General features: G+C 48.0%; 1 protein-coding gene across 2 annotated transcripts in view; it reads right to left on the reverse strand.

Annotated features, from left to right (window-relative positions):
* LOC144127807 (uncharacterized) overlaps window positions 1–13649 on the reverse strand; it is a 1292097-nt gene that overhangs the window by 57876 nt on the left and 1220572 nt on the right. For both annotated transcript variants that reach the window (XM_077660737.1, XM_077660738.1), the window contains exon 17: window positions 3717–3856. In XM_077660737.1, the coding sequence (XP_077516863.1) occupies window positions 3717–3856 (140 nt within the window). The remainder of the gene's footprint in view (window positions 1–3716; window positions 3857–13649) is intronic.

Raw genomic sequence — 13649 nt, forward strand, 5'->3', positions numbered from 1 at the left:
CTTTTTTGTATATGTATGTGCATCGGATTCAATAAAGAATAACGCAGGAAATGAAAAGCATATTTTTTATGTCACTTACCATGTGCATTTACGTCTCCTGGCTGTAGCCATTCATCCTTTGTAATGTGGGCTCATTATTTCCGTAATTGCAGATCAGATTTAAGTTCTGTTTAGGCAGGTTTAAACCTTAAGAGGATTGAATGGTAGCACTAAATCATTCTTGAAATGGGTATGATATTCCAGGTACCCATTTCTGAATAAAACATGAACGTCTAAAAAAATTCTTGAAAATTTCTACCTGAGAAGTTTTCAAGTCACCTACAAGCGTAGAGTTAGCACAGCTTATGGAAGACTTCATCACCATCAGTTTGACTACGCCCACCACAGAGCAAAAGCCTTTCCCATGTCTCTGCGGTCAATCCTATCCTTTACTATCTCCGGCCACCATATCGCCGCAAACTTCTCAATCTCATCCGCCCACCTAACTTTCTGCCGACCCCTGCTACGCTTGCCTTCTCTTGGAATCCACTCTGCTACCCTTAAAGGCCAGTTATCTTGCCTTCGCATAACATCTCCTGCCAAAGCCCATTTCTTCCTCCTTGTTTTCACTAGGATGTCAATAACCCGCGTTTGTTCCCTCACCCACTTTGCCCTCTTCTGGTCTCTTAACGTTACACCTATCGCTTTTCTTTCCAAAGCCCGCTGCGTTGTCCTTAACTTAAGCTGAACCTTTTCCGTTAGTCACCACTTTTCTGCCCCGTAGGTGAGTACCGCTAATATACAGCTGTGGTACACTTTGCCCTTGAGGGATATTCGTAAACTGTCATTCATGATCTGGGAGAACCTGCCATATGCGCTCTTCGCCATTCTTATCCTTCTAGTTATTTCCCTCTCCTTATCCGGACCAGCGGTCACTGCGTGCCCTAAGTAGACGCTACTTTACCACTTCCAGCCCCTCGTTACCAATTGTGAAGTGCTGTTCCCTTCCTAGACTGTTGAACATTACTTTGGTTTTCTGCATGTTAATTTTTATACCCACAGTTCTGCTCTGCCTGTGCGATTCGCAGATTACATAGATATTCTCCATTAACTCTTATCCCCAACTATTGCCAATCCAGGCCTCGGAAAACCACCTGTAAACAGGTGGTATATAGCATTGGCGCGATCATTTCTCCCTGCCATACCCCCTTCCTTAGTGGAATTCTATTCCTAACTTTACAGAGGATTATGGTAACTGCTCAGCCGTTGTAGATATCTTCCAGTATTTTCACGTTCTACGCCCTGATTCCACAATGCATGCAAGAATCCTGAGGTTTCAACTAGTCAAATGGAGGGCTTAGGCTGGGCTTGTAAACGTCTAAGTTTGAAAAACTGTGCAGGTGAAACTTTTTTCAGATGTCAAATTTTCTTTCCCAAGAAATTTTTTACACGTCTACTATCTTTTTCTGCGTTTTATGAGACGTCGCCCGCCAAGAAAAGAATCTTCTCCCTAAGTTGCCGATAATTGAACCAAGTACTTGCGATAAGAGCCGGCAACCGCTGGCCTAGTATTTTTTTTTATTTCCTGTTCAGGGTTTAAAATCTTAATTACAGAAGCAGCGAAACCGCGTTGCTTCTTAGCGAATAAAGCTCAGCCTAGTGCATGCGTCGCCTTATAACTGTATGCAAATGAGCAGGTGCAGCATTACAAAGGAAGGAAAAAATTGAAATAAGGAATTAAAGATTTCGCGTTTCAAGCAGGTAAGTCGTCTTAAATAGCCTGCGTTATTTTTGCCCGGAATGTGATTTCCGTCCGTTTAGCGGCGTGCACGAAATCTGCTTCCGTGTCGGCTCCTGGGTTCACGCGCGTGAGCAGCCCAGTGAGCCGCGCGTAAGGACGCCACATCACCCGTCCTGTGTTTACTGCTCCCTGCTCCACGTTTTTTCCAACGCATTAAAGTTCCAGGCGATGACGCCGAAGTGAGTGGAGAATCCCGACTTGTCGAGAGGGGGTAGTCGCGTAGAGTTCCGCCAAAAAGAAAAACGGTAGTCAAGCGCAATCACGCCGCTGTCCTTTCGGTAGGTAGCCGGGCACGCTCCCTCTGCACCGTTCCTTCAATAGGATAAATAGAGTCCTCATACAGCACCTCACAGCGCACAGCAGATGAACTACATTCCAGGAACGCTTAGTTACTTAGGCTTGCAATCAGCGCCGCCAATTGCAATAGAGCAATCTAGATGCCTGCTAAAGGATGCGCCTGAGGACCCCCCAGCAACAGTAGGGGCCATGTCGTACTCATAATGTGGACTTAAGTTTGCTACAAATTTTTCCCGGCTCACTTATGTTTCTATTGCAGAACCATAAGCGAGGCCGCAACCATTGAAGGAAAGCTCTTTTATTCGTGGGCTTGTGCACGGCAAGGTTATGCACGTTTTATCAAATTACTACAGAATCCACTTTCACTCTTGCTAAGTTAACTGCAGCCTTGAGACAAAAAGGCGCGCAGCTTTTTCCGCATATGACCAGAGCTGAATTGAACTGACTGCTTAATTTTGCAGCCGAAGCCAAACAGGGCTCACTTCCAACACAAGAATCACAGCACTTTCGACCATCTGCTTGTGGGCTCTAGCCGATTCTTCCAGTATTATGCGACTGACAGCGAAACTACCGCAAGTCCAAATCACCAAAGCGTCACTGTGTGTAAGAAGGTGGCGAGTGTCTCTGTTGCGCTTGCTAAGCAATGTTGTAGGCACGCACGGTGATATATATATAGGCTTCGCGCGACTTGTTCAGCTTGTTGCATAGGATACCGAGTGAGTTCTGGCTCCATGGGTCGCAACGCTTCTCTTCTGCACCATTCACCTGCGTTAGATGTTGCGTGTGTGAAGTTTTACGTGCGTTCTGTTCTTTCTGTTGACGGTGCTTGGGGTGGGGGAGGAGATCTGCAGTTTTAGCGAACAAACCAAGAAGCATTGTTTTTAGAACGGTTCACTATTTACGGGGTGCCCCTGACGTAACACCAAGATTACTGCAGCCCACAACAGGCGTGGTGCGTAGCGCGCGCATGGTGTCGAAAGACCGCGATACTCTTACTCTGGAGAGAATTCAAATTAGCAGCCAGAAGTCGTATTGAAGACCTTTTCTTAAGTTGTTGCGCTGCGGTCTAAAGGTATTCCTGTAGCGCATTTTGTACGTTTTTTTACAGCATGCCAATACGAATTCTCCATCGTCTTTTTACCCGGGCTGGGTTGCGCCACTCGTTGTGTTTCTCCCGTGTATGTGGTTCGTCGAATGTTTTGCGCACATATCGTTCATCTGCATCACCATGCACCAACTAGGCCCAACAGAAGTGTTATTGAAGTACACGAGCTATGGCCAGTTTAAGGCGTCTGGCAGCTCGAAACTATTTTTCCCTAATGTTTCCTAGCTGCCTGTTTTTGCTTGGATAGTTTCCTTATTAAAGGCGCCTTCTATCTGATTATGTGCTACCTGTTTCTCGTGCACAGCGTGCGCTCTCAGGCCTATGACCAGACAACAGAGCGAGGAAAAGAATACCCGAGATCCGAATGAATTTTTCTCTGCTTTTGTCCAACTTCCTAATTTCAATGCTTAGCAGCGCTGTTCTAGGCTCCATACACCACTATGCTGTCCCATGCAAGTTAGACCCATGAGCGGTTTCGGGCTCGTACAGCAGTCATGCCTCGGCACAGCAGTGAATTCCCTCTCGGCGACATACCTGCCCTACCGCCTCCTGCTGGCTTCTCTGGATGAGCAGCGCCCCGTGAGCTCCCAGCGTCACCAGCACGAGCGGGATGTGTTGGGCGAGTCGGCTGCCCAGTAGCGCCCCTTCCTGCACCGGGCCGACGGCAGCCATGCCTGGGCCAGACGGGAAATGTCACAGGGTATTTATGTGCACTTAATTTATGTTTGCGAGCACAACTGCGGGTTAGTCGTAGTGGAGGAATCCAGGTTAGTTAAAACGAGACATTACGACCTCGTCTGTAGCAGTCCATCACCATCAGAAGAAGCGCATAACTATTACTGCAACCGCCTGCAAATTATCCAAAAGACACATTTCAAACAGACCAAATCACATACGATATTCTTTTTTCATGTCAACCGAATATGCATGCGTTGTCTGGGACCCGTTTACTAAACACAATATCATCCACCTAGAAAAGGCACAGAGAAAAGCTGTAAGGTTTATTTAGTCTAAATTTTCCCCGTATGACTCACCCTCTTAAATAACGCAAGTTAACGGTATTCAATGTCTTGAACAACAAAGAAAAAAATTACGGTCGGAATTTCTTTTCTTGTTTTGGAATCAAGATCTAACCCTTCTTCATATCTGTCGCTTTCAACCTCGAGGCATACCCGCCGCCATCATCTTAATTCTCTGACGCCGTATTTTCCGCGAACAGAGTTATTGAGGTTTTCAGCTTTTCCTGGCACTGTAACCGACTGGAATGATTCTTTATTGCCTTTCGCCACACTTTCATGTTTATTAATTTTATTATTATTGTTTTTTTTTGCCATTTAACCCACCCTGCTTGGACCTGTACAAGGTTTGCAGTATTGAATAAAGAAAGAAAGAAAGCGAAAAGGAAAGAAAGAGAGAGGGAGGGAGAGAAAGAAAGAAAGAAAGAAAGCGAAAAGGAAAGAAAGAGAGAGGGAGGGAGAGAAAGAAAGAAAGAAAGAAAGAAAGAAAGAAAGAAAGAAAGAAAGAAAGAAAGAAAGAAAGAAAGAAAGAAAGAAAGAAAGAAAGAAAGAGAACGATGTCACTTCCACTACTCTGGAATTACCGGTTGATAGTCCACTATTGTGACACTGAAAAATGCAACACATTCGTCTGTAACAAAGCGGCGGGCACCAGTGCCGTCGTAGGAAAGGTGGAGTACAGATCTCTGGGGGACTCCAGACAAGAATTATGCTAATCGTGTGGCGCACTTGCTAAACAGTATGCCCCTATTGACGTTGAGAAAGGCAAAAAAAAAGCCAATGCGACATCAAGGCGTTGTTTAATAGGTTTCTCAGGTTCATTTGTAACGTAATCGCATCTTTTCTCGACCTAAAAATGCTCTGTTCATCTGTTCGCTTTTTCTGGAACATAGAGGACATTGCAAGTAATGTGAAATAAATGCGTGGCCTTGTAAAATATCACTTTCACTCTATAGAAAGAAACTGTGACCACTTGACTGAATGTCATTGCTCGCTATACGACTTAACGAAACTGCCGAGTCCTCCGTTTGCAGGAAATCGCAGTGTGTATCCCACAGAGTGTGTATGTAGGATGCACATTGTCCCTTTTCAAACTGGTATACCAACCCGCCCAAGCATCAGTTCCAAAGTGTGTGTGGCGCCGCGCAGTGGTAGATGGTGGATGTGATCGCACATTCTGTTATACCGCCAGATTTCTTCTACCGCAATGATTTAAGCTCTCGTCTCGCATGGGGAGGGTGCGGGCCTCGATCCTCAGTGGGTTTCCTCTTGCCTGGCGCTCGGCTTATTTGGGGTGCTTGCGCAACGAAAATACTTTCTGCCATGCAGCTCTTTGTCTAAAGCTGATTTTGCGGACAGGCCGCCATTGAGATCTCAGCCTGGCAACATTTAACGCTACAGCCTTATCCACTGAGGCTAGCCTAGCAGTACTGCTCGAGGAACTAGCGGGCATTAAATGAACGTGCCAAATAGCGGCGATTGGGACCAAGGCGTGCAGTAACAGACCCCCAATGTTTCCGTCAGAACACTTTCAGCATCTGCACAGCTCAGGAGACTTTCTTTTTGATCGCGTTTGTACCGCGATGGCGTATACAGGTAGAGCGTCCGCCTCGCCTCAAGAGAACCGCGGTTCAAATCCCGGTGCTGCGCAATTCTTAATGGGATAAAAAAAGGAAATCCGCGTGTTTTAGGAAATGTGCAACAAGGCCCTGCATGCGGCCAGATCCCGATGACCAAAGTCGACAACCCACCCCTCAACCGAACAGGATTTGGCCACCCTGCTGTAGTAATTAGCCACACCCTCCTATATAAGCACACCAATAAACCGCCGGCCCTGAATGTCCAACGGGTGTGGAGCAACTCACCAAAGAAGCGATCAGACCTGGGACACAGCGTAGGGCCCTAAGAATATCTGCCTGCGGACACGCCGCCATTGTAAATGGAACCTGACAGCGTTCAAATGTAGTACCTTGTTGGCGAAAATAACGAAGCGCCGACCAAAAGGTGTTGTCAAGATGGAAGAACGTTTCGACTTCCACACGGAAGTCTTGTTCACTGAAGGAAAAATTTCGCACACAAAGCTTAAGTACGTTGTGCTAATCGTCACAGGCATCTAGCGTACGAGGGCGGTAGATTGCCGGTGTTAGATTGCCGGTGTTAGATTTCCGGTGTTAGATTGCCGGTGTTACGGTGTTATGCCTGCGACGATTAGCACAACGTACTTAAGCTTTGTGTGCGAAATTTTTCCTTCAGTGAACAAGACTTCCGTGTGGAAGTCGAAACGTCCTTCCATCTTGACAACACCTTTTGGTCGGCGGTTCGTTATTTTCGCCAATGTATTCACCCGACCAGACGAGATTTCGTCGAACCTTAGATTTCTTTCGTAGTACCTTGTTGACTCAGGTCAGTGAGGCAGTGCTCTTCGAGGTGCTGCCGGGTATTAAGTGGGATGTCGTAGTTCATAGTAAAGTTAGCGAGACAGATGAAGCGTATAGAGCGGGTACGTACAAAGCTGTAGTGGCTCAGCGGACAGATGAAAATTTGGTGGGGCATTCCTGATTCATATGGATACAGCTGACAACACACATGAATTTTAAAGCATTGATGAGAGGGTGGAGAGCAATAGGAAGGTTGTCGGAGACCATGAATCGCAGTTTACCAATATCCTTCAAGAGAAAAGTCTATGACTGCTGTACCTTGCTGGTACTCAGCTATGGCGCAAAATCATGGCGGGTAACGAAAAGGATTCAACTTAAGGAGAGCGCAGCGAGCCATGGAAGGAAAAATAATAGGTGTAACGTTAAAAGATAGGAAGACCGCAGAAAGGGTCGGGGATCAAACTCGGGTTATTGACATTCCTTAACGAGAACTAACACGTTTGGAATATACGGCGGGGTATCTATAATATTCTTAAGCATATTGTCACCGAGACACGGTCGACGCACGCCGGGATGGTTTACTTGCGTTACTTGTGCGCGCAAGCCGTTGTTGGGACGCGCAAGGCAGCAGGCAGCACGAGAGATGAAGATGACAATGCATCTAGCCCCGAGATGGCTCAAGGCTTGCCAACTGCCGGGTAATACAGTTTAGCCGCGGTACGGTGCCACTAGAGGAGTCAGTAGTGTGGCATTGCTCCCCCTCTCTGAAAGACACCGACTCGGTGTGGAGGCAGGACCACAAGGGTAGTCGCATGGGTCTGGCGTGTGGTGTAGAAACGCGCGAGGGGCTAGCGGGCGTGGTACGGCTTCATGCGGGTGGCGTGGACAACTTCAGAGGTCGACCGTCTAGAAGAGCGAACTGCTCCCTGGGGGAGAACTTCGTAGGTAACTTGACTGAGCTGGCGGAACACCTCGTAGGGGCTCAAGTATCTGCGTAGAAGCTTCTCAGAGCGTCCTCGCATGCGGATTGGGCTCCACGCCCAGACTTGTTCGCCGGGCTGGTAACACACAAATTGGCGGCGGAGGTTATAGCGCGGAGCGTCATGAACTTGCTGGTGCCGGATGCACTGTCGAGCGAGTTGGCCGGTGGCCTCAGCGTAACGAACAAATTGGGCAGCACCCATAACAGAGGGGGTAGCACTAGCTGGAAGCAGCACTGCATACAGCATGGTTGTGGCTTAGCGACCATGTACTAAACGAAATGGAGTGAAGCGTCTCGTTTCCTGGAGCTCAGTATTATAGGCAAAGGTGACGTAAGGGAGTATGGCGTCCCAGTTCCGGTGGTCCGCGTCTACATACATGGAAATTATGTCGGCGATCGTCTTGTTGAGCCGTTCGGTGAGGCCGTTCGTTTGAGGGTGGTAAGTGGTTGTTTTGCGGTGACTGGTGCCGCTCAGGCGCATAACCTCCTGCTTAAGGGCCGAGGTGAATGCTCTTCCCCTGTCAGTTAAAACGATGGTGGGTGCACCGTGACGAAGCATAATGTTTTGAATGAAAAAGTTCACAATTTCGTCACCAGTACCACGGGGAAGAGGTTTAGTCTCCCAGTACCAGCTGAGGTAGTCGGTGGCGACCGCAATGTAGTGGTTACCCAGCGAGGACTCTGGAAATGGGCCGAGTAAGTCCATGCCGACTTGATGGAAGGGGACCTGAGGCGGATCAATAGCATGGAGTAGGTTGGCTGGCTTAGTCGGCGGCGTCTTGCGACGCTGGCACTCGCGGCAAGTTCTTACGTAACGCTTCACAACTGCGGCAACCCTGGGTCAGTAGTATTTTTGCCGTATTCGTGACAAAGTTCGACAAAAACCCAGCTGACCAGAAGATGGGTCATCATGGCTCGCCTGCAGGACTTCGTCGCGAAGGGCCGTAGGCACGACGAGTAGATAGAAAGCATCTGTTGGACTGTAGTTTTTCTTATACAGGATGCCGTCACGTAAACAGAACGACGACAGCCCGCGCAAAAATAATCCCGGGGGAGACTGAGCGCTTCCTTCCAGATACTCAATGAGGGGCGGTAGTTCACTGTCGTCTCGTTGGTGTTGAATGAGAATGGACGTGGATATGTCGCCAAGGAAAACAAAATCGTACTCGGGGTCAGCTCGGGGGTCCTCGAAAGGCGCAAGAGACAGTCGACATCACTGTGCTTCCTACCAGACTTATAGGCGATGGTGGCATCGAATTCCTGACCATCCTACCTCTGCACAAGGACCGCACCGAGGCCGATGTTGCTGGCGTCTGTGTGCAGTTCTGTGTCGGCTGACTCGTCGAAGTGTCCAAGGATGGGCGCACTTTGGAGACAAGTGCGGAGGTCTTCAAAGGCTTGCTGTTGCTACAGGCCCCCGAAGAACGGTTCGGAATCTTTCATGAGTCGAGTGAGGGGCTCAGCGATCTGGGAGAAGTTCTGCACAAAACGCCGATAATAGGCGCAGAGACCCAGAAAGCGGCACACACTGCGACTATATGTGGACACTGGAAAAGCAGCCACGGCAGCAGTCTCATTGGGGTCTGGGCTAAGCCCTTTAGCACTGAAGATGTGGCGCAAAAACTTCAACTCTTCGAAAGCGAATTGACACTTTTCGGGCTTCAGGGAAAGACCTGCCGACTGAATTGCTTCGAACAGAGCACGCAGGCGTCTCAGGTGCTCTTCGAACGTGTCAGAGAAGATAACAACGTCATCCAAGTATACGAGAAAGGACTGCCATTTGAGATCGGCGAGAACGGTGTCCATCATCCTCTGGAAGGTTGCAGGAGCCGAGCACAGGCCGAAAGGGAGCAGCCGGAATTCGTACAGACCGTCCGGTGTAATAAAGGCAGTCTTTTCCCGGTCGCGTTCGACCACCTCGATTTGCCAATGTCCGCTTCGTAAATCTAGCGATGAGAAGTACTTGGCGCGGCGCAGCCGGCCCAGGGAGTCATCAATATGCGGGAGAGCATAAACATCCCTTTTTGTGACTCTGAATTCTGAAGAAGTTGGCGCGGAACAACGAGGAGAAGCGAGACAAAGACGAGCGCTACTCAAAACTGATGGTTTATTCTAGACAACGCTCGAATAAATAGTGAAACCAACAAGACCAAAAACAAACAAACGTCATGAACACCACAAGTTACCCCGTGAATCCCAATGATTTGGTTAGGAACAGATACTCCCTATCAGATAAGCGGACGGAAGTCTGACTATTGCACTTATCGCCACTGATGCGCATATGAAAGGCTTCAATGAGCTCACGCGTGAGTTGCTCCTTGTGCCTGAATAGGATGGTCGTTTTTTCAAAAAGCGGTTTACATTGAATTTTCTTTTCCTTGTCGTTTGTAATGCACGTGCGGCAATGTTTAGGGAGGTTATCAAGAGAATCTCCCCCAAGCAAACTTCGGTGTTCTCCTAATCTCTCGTTGACGCATCGTCTAGTTTGGCCGATGTATAGTGCGCCACACGACAACGGCAATCTGTACACAACCCCCCTGGCGCACGTAACGAACGGGGCTTTGTGTTTGATGCTGCATTCATTTCTTGTTTTTCTTGTTTTTCGTACCGTTCTTTCGCCTACTTCTTCCATCCGGTTGTGCACCTGCGAACAGATTGCTCCCAACTTCCGAGAAGCAGAAGAAACAATCGGAATTTGATAACGCCCGGCAACATTTTTCACTCCATGCGCCAATCTGTGCACATATGGTATGACTGCAAAATTTCGACGCTCTGTTTCCCGGAGTTTAGGTCGCGACCCATCCTTGATCCACCTTACCAATCTTACACAATCTTCCACAATTATATGCTGAGCGTACCCGCTTTCTTTCAGCCTCTTCACCTGTGACTCGACGCTTTCCTTGATAGCATGTGAGCAAGACTTGGTGATGGCCGCTTTTAGACAGGAAGTGACTATCCCGTTCTTTATGACTTTGGAGTGACCGGATGAATAATCAAGCAACGCTTTTTTGGCCCTAGGGTGGTATGCCGAACAAACATGTTTGGGGCGAAAATGCAGACAGATCTAGGAACTGGAGCCTTCCATCTCTAGGTATTTCTACTGTGAAATTGAGACCAGGGCCGCACTCCTTAAAAAGATTTAGAACATTGACGACGGTGCATTGCTGGTTGGGTTCAGAAGACAACACTAAGTAGTCATCAACATACCTACATGCCTTCCAAATTATCCCTCCTGATTTCTTTTCTATGGCTCTGTCGATCTTAGCCAGAAAGATGTTGCTAAGGAGGGGGGCTACGCGAGACCCGATACAAACACCAGTTGGCTGTACGAAAAATTTCCTGTTCCACCCTATGACCGTTGATTTGAGATAAAACTTGAGTATCTCCAAAAAAGACCCAACAGATACACCACATCGGGACACGAATGCGGCCTCGTCGTGGTGCTCCGTAATGCATTCCTGGGCACTTTTTATCATCTCGTTATTTGCCATTGAATAATACAAGTCCTCAATGTTCATGCTGAAAGCGGTACACTGTCCTGGGTTACTGTTGCTGAAGAGACTCACCATTGCCTCAGAATTTTTCACCATGAAAGGGTCCTCCACGCTTAGGCTCCCCTGATGTTTCTGAAGGCACATGGCCATCAGTAATTGCCACGTGTTCCGCTCGGACACGATTGCCCGGAACGGAATTCCTTCCTTGTGGGTTTTTGCCGTACAAAATGCGGCTAGATGAGGGTCTTGAGCTTTCTTGATGCCATTTGCTAGTTTCTCCAGGTTGTGGCGGAGCGCCAAAGCCACAGCTTCTTTTTTTATCTTCTCCTAGAAGTCGATCTCTCTGAAGTTCTTCGCGATGGCTGCCTCGGCTTTCTCCGCGAACATTCCTTCAGAATCAACATGAACTCCCTAGCTTATCCGCACATGGTACTCGCAACCCGGCAGATGTCAAGAAGTCGAAAACCCCAGCAGTGCTTCAAAGGTTTTCTTTTTCTTTGTTCTTCTCATGGGTTCTTGCCACCACGTCGGCGCATTCCTCGGAACATCTTGACTGAACTTCACTGGGCGATAGCCGCGAAACTGTCCGGGCAACTGCTATCTTTTCAACAGGTTTTAGCACCAAAGGCAAGCCGAACTTCGGGCTAAGCTTCAGGACTTCCAGGTGCTGGGCAGGAACTTCAGCGTTTCCTAGTGTGACAACGTCCTGAATCGGTCTTCGAGTCTTTTGTGGTCTTGGCAGTGTTGGGAGAACACAATTCTAAAGCAGCTCAGTCAGGTACGACGAAGTGGCACACCAGTGACGAAATGTCGAGTAATTTGTTGTTCTGCCACTGACGATACGCAGTTGGTCCTTAAAAAATCTAGCTTGCCTGCACCACTCCGACCTCAACATTCGGCACAGTCGTTTTCAGTGTCCCGCCGAGGGTTCCAAGAACCCTGTGAGCACAAACACATCCGTAGAGCACAGACCATAACGAAGATGCCAGGAAAAGACCCTCGCCTTGCACGCGCACACAGAAACGGCTGCAACAATCACTGCAGGGTCATTGAAGTTAAATAAGTTACAGAAAAAAGAGCCTGATGTACTAGAAATAACACTTAAAAGAGCAGAAAGTTGGGCTAGTTGGTTGATATGCATTCTGAAGAAGTTGGCGCGGAACAACGAGGACAAGCGAGACAAAGACGAGCGCTACTCACAACTGAAGGTTTATTCCAGACAACGCTCGAATAAATAGTGAAACCAACAAGAACAAAAACAAACAAACGTCATGAACACCACAAGTTACCCCGTGAATCGCAATGATTTGGTTAGGAACAGATACTCCGTATCAGAGAAGCGGACGGAAGTCTGACAAATGCACTTATCGCCACTGATGCGCATATGAAAGGCTTCCATGAGCTCACGCGTGAGTTGCTCCCTGTGCCTGAATGGGATGGTCGTTTTTTCAAAAAGCGGTTTACACTGAATTTTCTTTTCCTTGTCGTTTGTAATGGACATGCGGCAATGTTTAGGGAGGTTATCAAGAGAATCTCCCCCGAGCAATCTTCGGTGTTCTCCTAATCTCTCGTTGACGCATCGTCCAGTTTGGCCGATGTATAGTGCGCCTTCTCAGGTGAGTCTCCTCAGCAACTGTAACCCAGGACAGTGTACCGCTTTCAGCATGGACATTGAGGACTTGTACTATTCAATGCCAAATAACGAGATGATAAAAAGTGTCCAGGAATGCATTACGGAGCACAACGACGAGGCCGCATTCGTGTCCCGATGTGGTGTATCTCAGGGAAGAAACAGCGCAATGAAACACGGACACACGAAGAACGGACACACACGAGCGCTGACTCACAACTGAAATTTATTTTGAAGAAAAGATGCTTAAATAGGAGACATGCGAGGGTGCTTAACAGGGCTGCTGCAGCGATAACCGCCAATCAGTGTGGTCGCGTCACAAAATTTCAAAAACATCTCATCTCTTCTTTTCTTTTCTTTTCTTCAAAATAAATTTCAGTTGTGAGTCAGCGCTCGTGTGTGTCCGTTCTTCGTGTGTCCGTGTTTCATTGCGCTGTTTCTTCCCTGAAATGCATTACCAACTAGCCCGGAACCTTGCTCTTCTGAGTGGTGTATCTGTTGGGTCTTTTTTGGAGATACTCAAGCTTTATCGCAAATCAACGGTCATAGGGTGGAACAGGAAATTTTTCGTACAGCGAACTGGTGTTTGTATCGGGTCTCGCGTAGCCCCCCTCCTTAGCAACATCTTTCTGGCTAAGGTCGACAGAGCCATAGAAAAGAAATCAGGAGGGATAATTTGGAAGGCATGTAGGTATGTTGATGACTACTTCGTGTTGTCTTCTGAACCCAACCAGCAATGCACCGTCGTCAATGTTCTAAAACTCTTTAAGGAGTGCGGCCCTGGTCTCAATTTCACAGTAGAAGTACCAAGAGATGGAAGGCTCCAGTTCCTAGATCTGTCTCTGCATTTTCGCCCCAAACATGTTTGCTGGGCATACCACCCTAGGGCCAAATAAGCGTTGCTTGATTATTCATCCGGTCACTCCAAAGTCATAAAGAACGGGATTGTCGCTTCCTGTCTAAAAGC

Source organism: Amblyomma americanum, chromosome 4 (assembly GCF_052857255.1).
Source record: "Amblyomma americanum isolate KBUSLIRL-KWMA chromosome 4, ASM5285725v1, whole genome shotgun sequence".
NCBI lineage: Eukaryota > Metazoa > Arthropoda > Arachnida > Ixodida > Ixodidae > Amblyomma > Amblyomma americanum.